General features: G+C 42.0%; 1 protein-coding gene across 1 annotated transcript; it reads right to left on the bottom strand.

Annotated features, from left to right (window-relative positions):
- Window positions 1-766: 766 nt before the first annotated feature.
- Window positions 767-16,584, bottom strand: kmo (kynurenine 3-monooxygenase). The gene is made up of 15 exons (XM_069659131.1): window positions 16,522-16,584; window positions 16,151-16,220; window positions 15,888-15,985; window positions 15,126-15,215; window positions 14,609-14,657; window positions 12,124-12,211; window positions 8,508-8,673; window positions 8,348-8,419; window positions 5,658-5,779; window positions 5,019-5,166; window positions 4,883-4,940; window positions 4,702-4,784; window positions 3,909-4,010; window positions 3,772-3,831; window positions 767-1,232 (listed from the first exon to the last, which is right to left on the bottom strand). Exons 1-15 carry the CDS (start codon window positions 16,582-16,584, stop codon window positions 1,086-1,088), a joined length of 1,416 nt encoding a protein of 471 aa, XP_069515232.1. The 3' UTR covers window positions 767-1,085.
- Between the last annotated feature and the right edge of the window lie 753 nt (window positions 16,585-17,337).

Raw genomic sequence — 17,337 nt, 5'->3', positions numbered from 1 at the left:
AGAAACGTGTGCTTTATTTTTTCAGTGGATAAATTCTGTGTTATTTTATTTATTTATTTATTAATACTTCAGTGTATGTATCAGCGTCTGCCTACTTACCTGTCTGGTTGTCTCAGCTTGCTTTCGTTCTAATTAATCAGCTAATGAACAGGCCTTGGGCACAGACTGTTTAAATTTGATCAGAGCTTGCTATAGCTCCAAGAAAACATGCCAACAGCCATAATGCCAAACTGGAGGTTTTAAAACAGAAATCTACCAGGATGGCATCAGTGTGGCTTCATCCACTCCTTATAAACAGTCTATGGTTTTAGGTCATGTTTGTCCAGCTGCAGCCTCACCGTTCTGTTCACTCTCACTGCTCTGAAAACTTAGCTTTCAGCTGTTTTCATCAACATAATCTTTAACAACCTCCTGCACACTACCTGCTCGACTGAAAACAGCAGACCGGCACAACTAGAGAGTATGAGGCAGCCCAATGTCCAGACTTTTCCCTCCAGAGGTTGTTGGGACCACAACACTTTATTTCTGGTCTCCAAATGAACACTGGATGTGCTCACAAGAAACTGTTCTGCAACTTAAAGAGATGATGAGTTTGTTTTTGCAGCTTAAAGTGTACAAAAAAAAGAGTGTTCGCAGGTTGCATTGCGCTGGATTTGAGCCAAAGATGATATAAATCTGGCAGTAACTGTGAGCCGAGGGAAGATTTATTTGCAAACCATCTTTAATCGTCTCCAAAGCTCATACAGAATGTACTGTAGCTGCTGGCGGTGCTGCCGCTCACTTTAATACTGACAGTTTTGGTTTCACAGCAAAATTGTGCAAAAGATGATGATGGCCAGAAAACAATCAGAACTAAAGACTGAAAATCTCCAGTGTTGCAGCTCCTCCAGTTAAACCATTATCATTTAAATCGTATTATCTGTCCTAATGGCTGGGATAAGTTATGACAACCATTATTACAGCACATTAATCTGCCTGGCAGAGCCTTCATTGTGTTCATTAAAGGACAGAATCAATCTCTAATTACAGTCTGGACCCTCTCAGTTCACTCAGTTTTTGGCTCAGATCAGAGACGGAGCCGGTGCTCAGGGGGTCCTGAGGGCCAGAAGCCTGTTCCACATTTTCTCAGCAGGGATGACGAGCTTGTTGATGTCAGGAGGATTTTTAATAAGCAGGTAGCAGCCTCCCAGAACAGCTCCTGTAGCGCTGAACATCAGACCGCGGTTTATCACCTGCAAGAAATACATTTTTAAACAATAAGAATATGCTGGAATTCACTTCGTCACACCTTTATGTAAAGAAAATCATATTAGAAATCATACAACAAATGTGGAGAATAAAGTTCAAGAGCTTTTGAAGTTTTTTGAAAATTCTTTCAAAATCAATAAACACAACAAAACTCATGGAGAACAAGTTTGTTTGGTGTTTTACTTCTTTAAAGTGAAGTTGATATGATTAAATATGGAAATTGAACTGCAAATGGACTTTGACAGTTAACTTCTTAAAAGAAATGTGTGTTTATCGGTTCATTTAGAGATGTACGTCCAAAGCATCAATCAGAAAACTTGCTTTAAAGGCTGCAGCCCTGCTCGCTGCTCTGCTCACACCAGCATGCTAATATGCCTTCAGTGAAATGAAAAACAACATACTGACGTTCAGCAGGTAAAATGTTGTTGTTATCATGTTCAACATCTCAGTTAAGCGTGTTGGCATGCTTACATTCCCAGTAATATCACTTGAACATATATCGCCAACTAAGCTAGCATTAGCGGTCAAGTGAGCACATGCTAACCCCTCACTCCTCTCCAGCTCTAGTCACGTGTTAAAATATGGTCACTTCTTGCTCCAAAAGCCAAGATGGTGACAGCCAATATGGCAAGCTAACGGCTTCAGAATGCAGTCCACATGGGTCACGTCACATCACATCACATGTTAGTTGTTTACACTTCTCATATACCAGTGTAAATTTTGGCAGCTATTTTAGTCTTATTCTTTAGATGATAATGTTTAGTTTTAGTCACATTTTAGTCACTTTTACTCTTTCTAGACATTTTTGGGGCAGGGGCAAAAAAAAGGGCACTTGCCTCATCAACATGCACATATTCCCACCCTGATGTTGTCACACTGCGCCATCCTATGCAGACTAAAACCATGCAAAATACAACTATCTGCTTTAGAAATAATTGCATATTTGTAAGTTGCCCTGCATGAGGGAGGAAACATTGTTTTAATGAAAATGAGTAACAAGCTTGATTGCTAGTGAGTACAGACTACAGAGGCTAATGATGAGGAAATCACAGCCGAGTCCTACTGACCTACTTATTATTTTTTAAATGGGTAACATAAAAAGTAAGTGTTGTCTTGGTTGATTTCATAATTAAAACAGGGCCTACTGTAACTGAACTGGGGTGGGGCTGGAGTGATGTCAAGACACGTTGAAAAATAAATTGATTGATTGAGACAAAATCATTTGGGAGGGGCAGGGGTGGGGAATGGAGAGTACTTCCTAAATTGATAAGGCATATTTATCTTGGCTACTACCTTACATTTCTGTCTTTATATTTGATAGAATTAAGAAAAAAAAAACAATTTTATCTTTTAACTTAAGGGCACTTTTAGACTCTGGGGGCACACGGGCAGGGGCTCAAGCCCCCCTTGGTTCCTATCTGTGCACGTGCCTGCTTTATAGTTTTAGTCTAGTTTAAGTGGACGACAACACAAAACATTTTAGTCCAGTTTTAGTCCAGAGGTCACTTTCATTACTTTCAGCCAGAACATTTTCTCTCTTGAGAAAATATGACCCCCCTCCAGTCTCCCTCTTCTCATTTTTACCTGTTTGCTTCAGGTACTCAGCAGATCATCCATACAGTAAAAGAACGATGAGGACACAGCATCTGAAGATTACTTTTCATCATCGCTTCTCATTGAAACAGTCTGACTGAAGCAGACGGCCGATGGTCGCTCCTTTTTGTGCAGAAGAAGTGTCAAATGACGCGTAAAACTCACCTTTTTCTGTGAGCGCTCTCAGAGCCTGAAGCAGGAAGCCTCGTTAACAGAGCAAGCTCATAACCACCTTCTTGATACCCGTTATCTCTGACTGGTGCTTTGGGCTTTAAAATGTCATGGATTTTGAATGTCTGACAGCGCACCGCTAACACTTCAGTCCCGTCTCGTCTCGTTAATGAAAACAAAACAAACTTGTCATCCATATTTTTAGCTCGTCAATTAACATTGGCATTCACTGTACAGTCTAGTACACAGACCGTCCCGGCTCTGGCTGTATTTGTCCATATCAACATCGCTCGACTTTGTTTAAAACAACCGTTCTCTGCTATATATAGCTTTATTCAGCAGACTTTCCGTCCCCTCATCGAGGTCATCTTGCTCACACATCCTTAGGGGTTTTCACAGTTTGCAGGGGAGGCTGTGAATCCCTGCTGTCCTCCTGACCGTGGACCATTAGCGCAGGCCACATCACACAGTTCAACACAGAGCCAAGGACAAACCTGCTCATCTGCAGCCAAACTGGTGAAACACTTCATTGTGCAGCAGAGCGCTGTGTTTGAGTTGGAATAAATCAAATGTTTCCAAAAAGGGAAGTATTCACCCCTGTGAGAGTCGCATACGCCTTTCATGCTCGAGCTGATAAAACTGCGACTTCAAAAGAGGCCTGAATTACAATAATACATCTTCAAGGGTGTGAAAGAGGCCTGTAAAAGTAAATAGCATGACGGGAAGCTGAAATGATGCAGTCTGAAGAGAGTGACTTACTTTGTCTTGCCAGTGCCAGCGCTGCACGGCTTCATGGTACCTCGTCCTGGTGAAAGTGACCTGCAGACAGTGAAGGGCAAAATGTGATGCAGATTTACACAGAACAATGTGATCACTTTGTTTATGAGGACACTTACCATTGTGTAGAGTGGGATTATTTTCTTTGGCATGAGGAAGTGGAGGAAGTTATCGACATGTTTTCTGAATAGGAACCATCTGGAGTTGACGTGGGCTCGCATCTACAGAACCAAACAGAACATGTTGTCGTAATGTGAAATCGATACTGTGGCTAAGCTGCAATGTGTATGTCCATTATGTGATACTTAGTGCTTCAACCTTATTGGATTTCAGAGGAAATTAGTAACCTTTTAAGCCATTACATTTATACCACAGCGAAAGTTGGGATTCACTAAAGCACCGGCTTCTTCACCACAACAAATGTGTTCGACCACACATCCTTCCAGAACCACCAGACTCCATTTAAAATAACATAAAATCTCCCATCTTGCTTCTCCAGTGCTGAGTGTGAGGTCACCCTCTTTCTCGTAAATACAGAGTGGAACAGTGGTTTCATAGGGAGGGGACTATTAACATGCACACACTGCCAGACTGGCTACCAAAACATGAGATGTTCAGCAGCCTGTCTCTAACAGTGTCTGTCTGCGGCAGCCAAAAACAACGCAGATGAACAAACAAAGAGCTGAAAGAAGCTTTACGGCTGTGTAGAGCTGGTGCTAATTCTCCAAGGGTTGGAAACTTTAAGTGATAAATGCAAGAATATTACTTCTAATGGAGTACTTTCATGCATTTGTAACATGAAGTCATTAGCTCTAAAATGTATTTATTATATATGTATCCCCTCTTTAATAGCTGGAATCTTGTCTAAAGATGTAGTGAAGATGAAGTGAGGAGGAGCTTATTAATACATACTTCAATGTAGTTGTACATGGCCAGGTCTGCGATGGCGTGGTCGTCTGGGACTCTCACTCTGGTGTACTCAGGCAATACAGCACCTGTGCAGACACACACAGGAACAGGGACACATTTTCTCATGTACTGTCACTTCACTGTCTGCTCCCATTTTAATCCTCATCATTTAAAAAGTACTTACTGAAATCCTCATTGAACTTTCCCATTATTTCATCAAAGACAATGCAATCCTCAAAGCCCTGCAAAGCATGAACGCATGAATGAGCCTCCATTTAATCTGTTCTGCCTTTTCTTCTCCTGCATTCAGTGTTACTCACAGCGTTCATCCCCTGCCCATAAAAGGGCACCACTGCGTGGGCTGCATCGCCCATTAGGACACATTTGTCCCTGATGTGATACGGGGAGCACTTGACAGACACCATGGCCTGCCCAGGCAGCCGGAAATAATCCCTCTTGAGAGCATCGCTGTGAGGAAGGAATGAAACCAAAACTATTAGAAACTCATTTTGAGAAATTCACTTTTATAGTCGCATGCGAACATCACACTTGGGTTTTAGCGTGCTATAAAAGCACCTGCCACATCCTGGGAAGCTAAAACGACCCTTCTCTGTGTATCATCCTGCCCCGGTGAAGTTCAACTGCCAAAAAGAGGACTAAAAACATGCCTGAGTGCTCAAAGTAAAGTCGACCCAGAGAGGAAGCGGGAGAATGAAATCCCCTGCTATCTCTCCGTCACCCACAACATACGGTTCACCTCAAATTAAAACCTCAGTGCACAAACCTATGTCAGAGCGAGTCTGCAATTTCACACTTCACAGATCCTAGCTGTGCATGTCGACGGGGCGATGGGAAATGAAAATGTTTTCCTGAGGATGGCTTGGCAGCTTGGATGAAGAGATAAAGGAAAGAGGGGGAGGAAAGGGGGAGAGATTGGAAGAGGTGAGAAAGTGACTTACACTCCTATTAGTGGGATGGTGTCAGGGAAGTATTTCTGGAAGAACTCGATAACTTCATCTCCTGTGGTGATCTTCTCAAACTCCTCAAAGGGCATGAAGAGGGTGCAGGTAAACGTCTTGTCCTGAAGCAGAACACAGGGGTTTGTTCTCGGGTCCATGGTTATAAAATCCCGTCAAATCAAGTCTTTATCTTTATTACAGACACATTAAAATAAAACAAGACATCATATGACAAACTAGAATTACTGCCATGAGGCTGTATGTCTCTGCCAACCGGTCAGGTTGCAGTTTACATCCATCAGTGTGGCCAGGTCGGGGGATATATTTATATCGACAATTTTTAACAGCTTAAATAGGCTTATGTTTGTACCAGAGAATATTAGAAAGTCTCTCTCTCTCTCTCTCTCTCTCTCTCTCTCTCTCTCTGTGTTTGATTCAGTGCATGTGATTGTCAGTAGACCCTTCTAATAACAGCAAAGACAAACAGGCAGAGCGAGAGGAGACTGTCAACTAATCGATGGAAGAGTTGTGATAAGGTATTAACGAGAATTGGACAGATGTGAGGTCAGTGTAACTTTTGACCTTTGACCACCAAACGTTAATCAGTTCAGGTGGACAAATTCTCTCCAGGCGTTCCTAAAATATTGAGTTCACATAAAGGCCAGCGTTTTCACTTTATGACTGTTGACCTCTGATCTTTTGGGGAGGAAATGTCTACACTTTTTGATAAGCACGTGTTTGAAATAATGTCATAATTACTGCATGAGTTCTTGACTTATGACCAAGCGGCAACCTCCGATGTTGAAAAATTAAGCCAATGTGGAAGTGCAAAAAACTGCAGTTCCTTGAGTGTCCACATGTGGCTCCAGAAACCAAGACATAACATTACAGCAGGTGGGAAAATGCAGAAGTAAACATGTTTACAGCCTGGTACAAAAAACTGTTTTGTTATAAATAGCTCATTTTATTGTTCAAGATAACTGTACGGGGGGTGAATGTTTTTATAACACACTCGTTTTAATTATATTAAGCCTTAAATTATAGGGGCGGGGTCACTTGAGTGACAGGTGGATACTGCTTGTTGTCTGCTAGACGTCAACACAGACACACAGACGCTGAGCTTACCTTCACCTGTTTGTGTTGTTGGAGACTTTTAGGGATTTTGTCATGCAGAAACCGGACAATCTGTCTCTCTGTGGGATTTATGGAACTTAAAGTCTGGAGAAGTCTGAGCTCCAGCTTTTCGGTGAGTTAAATGCTAGCTCATTTTTAGCACTAAGTGGCCGTTACTGCACTCACCATACCTGGCTTGTTAGCATGTTCACTGATTATCAGACATTTCATGCCCTTGCATGGGTGTCGGGATTGTTGTTGGCTTTTCCTCGGAAAGATTCTTTAGTCTGATAAATAAACACCTGCAGTCAGTCACCGTCACAAACAGAATCTCCTCTGTTGGAAACATGAAGTTAAACTAGCTCATTCACAAGCTAATGTATCAGCCTCAGACTGTTTTGCTTTGATTACTTGGCGTTTGACAACCCCTCACTGCTCTGCAGCTCCACCCTCTCATCTTAATATGGTCACTTGGTTCCAGTACACCAACATGGCGGCAACCATATCGCGAACTCAAAGCCTTATTTTCACAGTCGAGAAACCATTGGGTGACATCACGTTGGCTACGTACATTATTTATACAGTTTGGTTATGACCAAAAACATGTCTTTCAGTTATTAAGGTGACCTAGACCTTTGACATTTTACCACCAAGTTGGAGGAGAGTCATGTGGTCACAGGTTAAGACAGATGGACAACTAGAAAACTTAATGATCAGCCACCGCTTTCACCTGTGTGGAGGCTTAAAACGTATCCATGAGACTCGGTCAGAAGGCGCAGGAATAGCAACATAAATTAGCCTTTCATTTAGAATAATTTCCCCAAATGGACCCCACACATAACGTAACATCCTTCCATAAATTCTGCATCCTGTGGTGAACTTTGCACCCAAGATGTTTCACATATAGTCTATCATTTATTGTATTTAAATACAGATTAACTTTCATGGTTCTGACAATCCTCCATCCTCAGTGCAAATGCCAGAGCCAAACTCCACCCGGTGCAGGTGATGGATGAAAGTGCACTGAGATTGTGGGTGTGCCATTATCTGCCTGTCTGAGCAGGTCCTATCTATCAACATCGCAGTCTTCTTCCCTGTGGACCTTTTAGCACCGTCTCTGTTACCATGGCAACCACAGCAACAGAGATGTGTTTGGCTTTTTTTTTTCTCAGCCCTAATCGTTTCCTGGGAACTAGGGCAGTCAGCCACAGTGTGAACACGCTCCAAAGACTGCTGCCTTCACCTGGACGCACTGAGGAGAGGCACAGTGCTGTGCTGAGTCAGCGGGGCAGAAAAGTCATTGTTGGATTAAGAAGGACGAGAGAGAAGGACAGTCTGACTCAAACACACAGAGAGGCACGATGCTGTGAGAGACGTATGAAAGGTTTCTGAAGCGTCTGTGAATGAGGCTAATTAACTCTACAAGGACGTCCCAGAGGTCAATTATGCCAGCACATTTTCCTCGAGTGGTTATGCCTTTGTAGCCAAACACTGTCAGGTAATAACCACACAAATGAACAGATTACATTTTTCAGGTTATAAAGAACATAAGAGAGGAAAATCATATTCTCACTCACCAGGTTGGGCAGGGCGATCATCATGAATGTGTTCCTGGGCCAGATGTGAAGATAATTAGGCTTCATGGCAAACTGGAGAGGATGATCCAAGTGAGACATGAAACACACAAAACGTCTACAATACAGTCTAACAAAAACTGAGGGAACTGTGCAGACTTACCTCTCCATCGATGGGGGGCATGGTGAGCTCCATGTAGCCGTGGGGGATGTAGGTCTGGCTGTAGTTGAAGCGGCTGCGACGCAGGAATTGCTTGCGGATGGCAGAGAAAGCTCCATCACAGCCGACAATCAGGTCTGCCTTGATCTCCTGCATGGATCCATCAGACCTGAGAAACATTCCCACACACATTATACAGCCCGAGGGTCCTTCACATGACAAGAGAATACAAGGAAGCAATCTACACATCTCATCCTCAGACACCTTCTCCAACGCTTTCACCTGCATCACACCGAGTGCTCCCTTTTGGATGTGAGAAAATGTGTAAACTGTCGGGTCCTCAGGCTTTTTCTGCAGGTGTGATTAGGACAGAGAGCTGTGTGTTGTATGAAGTTTCCATCGTGCAACTTAGATCTTAACTTTCCCCTGCATTTTGTACGTTTGGTACATTTAATAAAGGGCAAAAACTTAACTATTTATTTTGTGCAGATATTTAATACAATTTTATACAGGAGTTTCCTTCACAAAACAGATAGACAGAAAGAGCCTGACCCATATATGGATGTATGTATGTTTTCTGATGTGCCACATGACAATTTTTAAAAAACATATAATGCAGAAAAGAATTGTGCATAAAGAGCAGCCTGGTGCTGCATCAGTTACCGCTATCATCTCACAGCTAGAAGGTTCCTGGTTCAAATCCCTGTTAGGATGTATAGTGGGCCTTTCTGTGTGGAGTCTGCATGTTCTCCCCGTGCATGCATGGGTTCCCTCCTGGTACTCCGGCTTCCTCCCATAGTCTAAAGACATGCTCGTTAGGTTCACTAGTGACTCTAAATTGCCGTAGGTGTGAGTGTGAACGTGAAAGGTTGTCTGTCTCTGTGTGTCAGCTCTGTGATCAGTCCAGGTGTAACCCCACGTCTCAACCAATGATGGCTGGGGTAGGCTCCGACCCCCCCGAGACCCTGAACAGGATAAGCAGTATAGATAATGGATGGATGTAGTTTTTCCAGAAGAGGGCGCTCTGACTCCAAAGTTTATAATCGTCTCAGCATTGTCTGCAGCACAGGTAGCAGAGCATCACAGCAGAGATGCTGGTCTACACAAGAATGTATAACAGTGTAAAGTAATGTTGAATATTCTTTGATAACGTTATTTGTTTAAGAAAGCAGACTACTGAATAATCATCCATCCATCTATTATCTATACCGCTTGTCCTGTTCAGGGTCGCTGAAGCCTAACTCAACTTTCATTGGGCAAAAGGCGGGGTACACCCTGGACTGGTCCCCAGTCAATCACAGGGCTGACACACAGAGACAGACAACCTTTCGCACTCACACCCACACCTATAGGTAATTTAGAGTAACCAATTAACCTTACGAGCATGTCTTTGGACTGTGGGAGGAAGCTGGAAACCCCGGAGAGAACCCGGGCATGCACAGGGAGAACATGCAAACTCCACACAGAAAGGCCCACTTTGCCCAAACTGGGGTTTGAACCAGTGACCTTCTAGCTGTGAGGCAACAGCTGTTCTGATCCAGTCTGGTTCTACTTTATAGTCTCAGAAGCTTTATCTTACTTGTGAACTAATAACCAGATGTACAGAAATCGACACTTTGAAATCTGGTAACACCGATGACAGTTTTCTAAATAATGTCCAATTAAACTGTCATGGTTTTCTGCTTGACAGTAAATTTGACTTAAGGTCAGGTGGTCGCAGATGAGGTCACATGTGGCCATTATAAACACACATAGTATACTGTCAGCTGCATCTGCTCCAAACAGCAGGAGACATTGCTCCTGACACTCCTGATCACATGTCTGATGTGCACCGTGCAGCATGATTTCTTGTCATATTTCCTGGAGCAACACAGGACTTAAACGTTAAAAGTCAACATTTGGGATGTGACTGAACACACATTAACAGCCCCATTGGAAATGCTGCACAGTGCGTTACACTCAGTATATCTATCTATCATCTGTTATCTCATTTAATGATCCTTACAGAGGACAGTATGATGATTTTTGTTGCCTCATTGCTTTAAACACAATCACTTAGACACAAATCAAGGTACTGCAGAATTTAATCCATCTCATTATTTTTTACCTCATGAACATTATCAAATATAGGATATATATATATATATGGGATATGGTAGTAAAAGTATATTGCCAATATCTTGACAGATGTTACAACTGCAATATAATTCACAGATGATCATTGCATCACAATTTTTAGTTTGCGCCTGAGAAACCATTTGCAATAATGCAAATTATAATGCACTCAGACTAACAATACATCCCCAGGACCTGATGGCTTCCCTGCTTAGTTCTGTAAACACTTTGGGAACACTCTGACCCCTGATTGATGCAGATTCACAGCTCAAATTAAAAAATATAACAATCCTCCCACAGACATGAACGCAGCTACAATCTCTCTCTTACTTAATACGAATAATTTCCAGTCTGACATACAGATCCTGTCTGTCCCTGCATTCACACAACACCTGGGTCTGCATTAAACTCCACACAGAAAGAATGATTTAATTGATATGTATCTGTTACAGCTCACAGATTGGAGCTGTAGGGTCTCTGAATGTGCAGAGTGATTAATACATCTGTAAACTGAGCCAGTGCATAGTAAAGCTGACCGTCTGAGGTTTTCTTATGGCAGTGTTAAGATAATACCACAGTTGTGCATATCCTTGTTATATGCATGTGCCCAAAGCATGATAGGTAGGTAGATTGTATTGACTGATCAGCCCAGGTTAAAACAGCAATATAAGAGATAAAGATAAACAAGATAAACTATAAGAGATGTATGGTAGATTATTGAATAATAATAAGAAGAAAGCAGGTCATGTACATCTCTTTCATGCTGATGTCTATCTCTGAACATGTCCTGGCTGCTGTGGGAGGATGGTAATGCTCTCACAGCTGCATCAGGCTCTCAGTGTACCTTTAATTACACAAGCCGGAGAGCAAACACAAGCTGCCACAGCTCGGCTACAGCAGAGAGGGAAGGATGTGTCCTGGATGTGTAAGGTGCACTCCAGGGGGACTCTGAGATTCCACTCACAGCCGTCATGTAAAACTTGACTTAATTAAAGAGAATGAAACTGTTTGTTGCCACAGTGGCTCGTTTTAATCCATGTTGCACCAGCAGGCACGGAAATAAATAAGAAACCCGAAATGACAACACTCACATCAAATGGGTTTTTACACATTTTGGATAAGGATGAATTCAATTTAAAAACTCAGAGTGTGCTCCTGCATATTTCTGTGTTAAAAATCCCCACAGCTAAAACACACCTGGAGGTGTTGCTGTGTTCATTGGGCTGTAAATTGTGTGTCACATTAACCTCAAGGACGACCAATTAACAAGCCCCTGAACGGTCACGCACAACACGCTTCAAAGGCAACATGTTTATCGGCTCCCAGACCTCGGGGTGTTAACATGTGTTTACATGTGGGACCACAGAGGAAGCAGGATCAATAAAGCCATTGTTAAAAGAAAGAATCCTCCTCTGAGATAACCCTCCATTTAATATGTGTGTGTGTGTGTGTGTCTGTGCTGTGAGTACAGGGGTGCACGTGTGTAAGATCGGTAACTATTTACCTGACAAAGGTCATTAGCCCTGTTTCAGCACTCCAGTCCTGCAGTTTGCGGTCAAAGTTCAGCTTTGTGTTTGAATACGTCTCTGCCTCTATGAGAGGAACATAACATGTTACAAAAGGGGCTTATATCACAGATACATGCATGACATAACAGCAGCAGTTTAATATGACAGTTAAATAGAAAGAAAACCTTCAACCAGTGTAATAAAATGCAGTCAGAACATTCCCCCGCTGTAGGCGAGCGACCTCCTGCTGTGCAGCAGTCAGTGGATCTGGATAGAAAACTGATGTTTATGTTGTCACACTTTCTGAAATCTCTTTATCTCAACCTTCATTCCAGGAGTCTGGATTGGCCCCGATAAGATAAGAGCCACGGCTTTACAATCCGCCTCTATTTTAGCAAATTAATTAAACAGAGAGACTGCTGTCACAAATTATCTCTAGGCACACACTGAGGCACTTCATTAAATATCAGCAAAATCCCTTTAGCCTGGAAAGACTGGCTCATCCCCTGCCTGATGTACCCATGCAGTAAAGACTCACATGTAGCTAACACATGGGAGTATCTGCATGGCATGGGTCTGAGCATGCTTAAAAAAACAGCCTCATTTGGTGGGAATGTGTGTTTTAACTTGGAGCTGTGAGCAGCAGAGGTCATGAATTATGAGTATTGAGGGCACAGACTTCATTAATGCTTTCCATCAAGAACATGTATTAGCATACTGTATAATATGCTGAGTGTAGAAGTGGTTTTGTTATACTGTGTAACTTCTGAAAGCTCATTCTTTCACATAAGAATTAAAGGCACGGTGGCTCAATTCATTACACTGTCACAGTGATACAGTACTTCGTAGCTTATGGCGGCTAATGTAAGCTAACATAGCAATCATTGTGAAGATGCTGCAGTCATACTTTAGTGCTGTGTCTAAACAACTACCTCATTACTCTCTATGTCGACTAACAGGATCTCTGATAGTTGTTCCTATACCGATGTCAGTATTGGAAATGCCTCTAATGCAGGTCAACATGCAGTACCGACAAGTACTCCAATCAATGCAGAGATCTGAGCCCTTCCATAGAATCCACTTTTTACTTCTTCAAGTAAACACAATAGCCAACACAGCAGTGATATCTTTTCGGACCACCACAAGCAACTACAGCTAAAGAGCGGCAAGTAAGAACTAGTTTCAGTTACATTATCGTGATGATATCAAACAAGTGCACTGCTAGAGGGGAGTTACTCAAAGCTAGCAACATCAGACGTCAGACATATAGCTGTAAAAACTTTTACAATTCAAATTTAAGATAATTGAAACCCACAAAATAAATCAGTTTCATGTTAAAAATCAGGCTTCCTGGTGCGCCGGTTTAGCTCTGCAGTTAAATCGTGTATCCCATATACAGAGGCCACAGTCCTCCCTGGGTTCGACTCCCACCCTCGGGCCCTTGCCACGTGTCATCCCCACTCTCTCTTCCCCTGTTTCCAACACTGTCTGTGCAAAAGGCTCATGGAATGGGAAGATATATGGACACATGGTTTAACCTGTTGCTTGGCAACGACCTTTTTGCATACAGCTCGCACTGGTTCGTAGAGAATGGCAGTTAGTTTTAGCTAAAAGTTAGATGGTTAAACAGCCAATCCTAAAAGCTAAGTGCTAATATGCGTATTGTAAAGACTTGGCAACAAAAATAAATTACTGAAACTTATGTAAAATTTCGTCTAGTGATTGGTATGAATTGCAGCTCTACAACATGCCGATGGAGGACCTGCCCTGCCAAGGATTATTGGCTGTACAGCAAGAAACTCCTTACCAAAACCAGCTTAAGCATAACATGGTCAACCCAGTCTTCAGGAACCACACTCCCACGTAACAGTGCAAACAGAACTGCCTTGTGCATCCGTGTACCTATAATTTTAGTGCTCAATAAACTCTCAAAGGATATCCTTGCCTCCCGTGTCCTGACTAGACACCCCACATCTCTGACAAGAGTTCATAACCACAAGAGCTTCATTACACTGTCCACTGTCCTCTCTCTCTAAAATAAAGGCATAAAATGGCCAAAAATCAGGGTTTCTGCTCCGCTTATAGATGGACATCAGGAGGGGCAAAGAGCTAAGCTGCCGCTAATGTTAGCTCAGAGTGTTTCTGGTTAATGATTCTGTCAGGGCTCTGAGCCAAAGTCTGTAAAAGGCCAATAAAACTGGTATTGAGTAAATATTAATAGTATGTACATTCCTTTATCACACTGTTCGGGGAAGGGGGGGTAGCTCAAGTTAAGCCAAGGTATCTCAATTTATACTGGGAAGAAAAATATGCTATAACGGCATTTAATGACTTATGGGTAAGATTTCCGAAACTTCCTAATCATGTTGAGTCGTAGATTCTCAGTGTAATGAATGTCCATTTTAATGTGGCTATAGTTTAGTTTTTCTTACAACACTGTGTTCAGTATGAAGGGTCCAAATCTGGACCTAAAGCTCTTACCTGTTAGCAGCTCTTTGTTCAGATTGGCGCGGTCTACTGACAGGATGTACTGAAAGGAGAGCAATGTGTATCAGTGTAATCTACAGCTTCACAAGCACGAGGGTAACAGTGTTAATTAAAATGAGAACAGCAAGTCTCTGGGGTTTATTCCATTCGTTCAGCACATTTACGACTCTAAAGGCCTTCAGCGTCCTTCGTGCATATTTTTGTTTCATGCATTCATCCCAAATGAGAATTAGAGCCCAGTGTAATTATAAAACACTATATTTAGGCACATACATAACAGGGAAACACATCGTAATGACAAACAAACCTCATTTATGTTGGACTTCTATTGTTTTGATGTAGATGTATTTGTCTTTTTAGCAAAGTGTGGGAAATGTTTAAGATACTATAAACAGCATGAACATGACTTGTCAATAAGTTTAGTCTTAAAATGTTCCAGAGGAAGTTAAGTCAGTTAGTTGTATCCTGGCTCTTTGTGTGTTCGGCATGATGACATATACGGCCAGCTTACCTGTCCTTTCTTGCCATAGGGGATGGGGGACTGTTTCCCACTCAGGGAATGGATCATTCTTGCATGCATGGGGATTCCCTTGGAGACAATCTGAGGGAAAACTTGATTAATACAGGGAGTAACACTGAATTAACATTTGGGAGGAGCACAAGTTGGAAGTGGGGTGAAATATATTCCAAATTGTTTACAAATAAAAGTATGAAAAGCTGGCTTTGCTGCCCTTGTTGTTCATCAAACTGTAAAAAGCTCAATAAGTCCATTTGAATTCCAGGATATAATACTGTAAGAGTGGAAAAGCCCAATAGAGGGTTAAAGGACTGTGTCATGCCATATAGAGTCCAGCTAGTCCGCATGATCCCCCAGTGTCTGCCCTTTAAAGTCTTTGTGAAAACCTTGTTTTATCATGCATGTGTAAAATGTCAGGGTCTGATGCAGAGTTCTCAGGCGTGCATAAAGCGGTCAGTGCAGCAAATGTGGACCAGGCCTGTTGACCTCACATGGCAGAGTGTCCTGCGAGGACAGAGTCCCTGAGGCCCGGGCACTAAGTTAATATTTCATATCTACAAATCCAGATCAACAAAAAGTGGAGGCTTTCCACTCGCATGCCTCCACTTTGGTCTATGATGTTTGGTTTACAAGGACTAACACACAATTAGTTTCTTACCCATCTTTTGGACAGAAAAACAATTAAGATGGGGTCACAAAGGGATAAACTTTATCCCACCTTACTAATAAAACAGTGAATATATTTGATCAGCGTACCTTCTCCTCCATTCCTACATGCTTCAGTGCCTGCCGGCCCCGGTGAGACAGAGCCAGGTTGATGCTTCTCCCCTTCACAACTTTGGCTTGCCGGATATCTGACCAAAATCAGACAGTTTTAATCTTATCTTTGTGATCGTATCTGTTGAAAAGCTTCTCTTCAACTATGTGTGTATTCTGTTTAGGGATATTGACATTTCTCCTCACTCAGGGGAGCAATGTGGCAGTGTTATTTACATAGAAAAGAGAACTTTGCATACTACCTTCCCGAGTTTCAAAGACTTCTACATCAAAGCCTCTTTTGGCAAAGAAGCAGGCGTTCAGTGCCCCAACCTGCAGGAGGAAGAGCAATCGGTGCTTTTAAAGTCATGCCTTTTTTTTTAACATAAATAATTTTATTTTGTCTTGCAATAATCACATTATAAATGCTGTAGCCACGAGTGCAATACACACTGGAATAAGGATATACAGAAAATAAAGGTTCTTTTCTTTACACTCATGTATATCAGGCTTTGTAGTGCTGCCCCCATGTAAAAGAGAAGCCATTTTAAAGGTCAATATTCAGCCAAGAGCTCAGAAGTCAAGAAGTTCCGTACAATGATTAAATGATTCACTTTCATTTTCTTTTTCTTACCAAACCACCGCCCACCACTGCTACTACTTTCTTCTTGCTTGCTGTGCTGGTTGGTTCCTCCATTGTGCTGCTGGCTCTCTGCAGGTCTGACCCTTGCACCGTCCACTTCAGAGTGATTTATACAAGGGGACCGTAGAGTTTTAAAAAGAGGAGGAGCAGAGCCAGTCCCATGAATGTCACACATGAAGTCAGTTCCCCTTTCAAAAGCAAACACAAAGGAAAAATAATTGAGGAGTGTCTATTAATCTGCTCTGGTGTCAAACATGCAAACAGATCCTTGTACTCTAGGAAACTGATTTGAGTGGAATAAAAAGATTTAGATTTATGTCTAACTACTGCCTTCCTCAGATATATACGCTGAACAACTCTGAACACAGATTTAGACACATGTTGTGAACAATATTTGAGAGAAATAGGCCTTTTGTGTACATAGAAAAATTCTTAGATCTTTGAGTTCAGCTCATGAAAAATGGGAGCAAAAACAAGAGTGTTGCGTTTATATTTTTGTTCAGTGTATTTTACCTGCACATGTAAAATCACACCTTCAAAAGTCCCTTAAAACATACTATAGGTTGTCAATGAAGCTTTAACCAAACCTGTTGTCTGGTTCTTATGATAGGACAGGATGATTACGGCAGACTTCTTTTTCTATGTGCAAGTTAAGTCATGAGATTATTATTTAATATATTAATGTGTCAGATGTCAGGTAATGAATGTCATTGAGATGTAAAAGGAAAGAAATATGTCGCCATCTAGTGGCTATGTGATACACCTGCTACAAAGAAATAAATAAAGAAAAGTCTATTCTTCCAAAGT

This window comes from Semicossyphus pulcher, unplaced genomic scaffold, assembly GCF_022749685.1.
Source record: "Semicossyphus pulcher isolate SPU_LCO1_2020_fin unplaced genomic scaffold, fSemPul1.0.p SCAF_12, whole genome shotgun sequence".
In the NCBI taxonomy this organism is placed as follows: Eukaryota; Metazoa; Chordata; class Actinopteri; order Labriformes; family Labridae; genus Semicossyphus; species Semicossyphus pulcher.
Note: the sequence above shows the minus strand (reverse complement) of the source record. Positions and strands in the feature narration are given on the sequence as shown.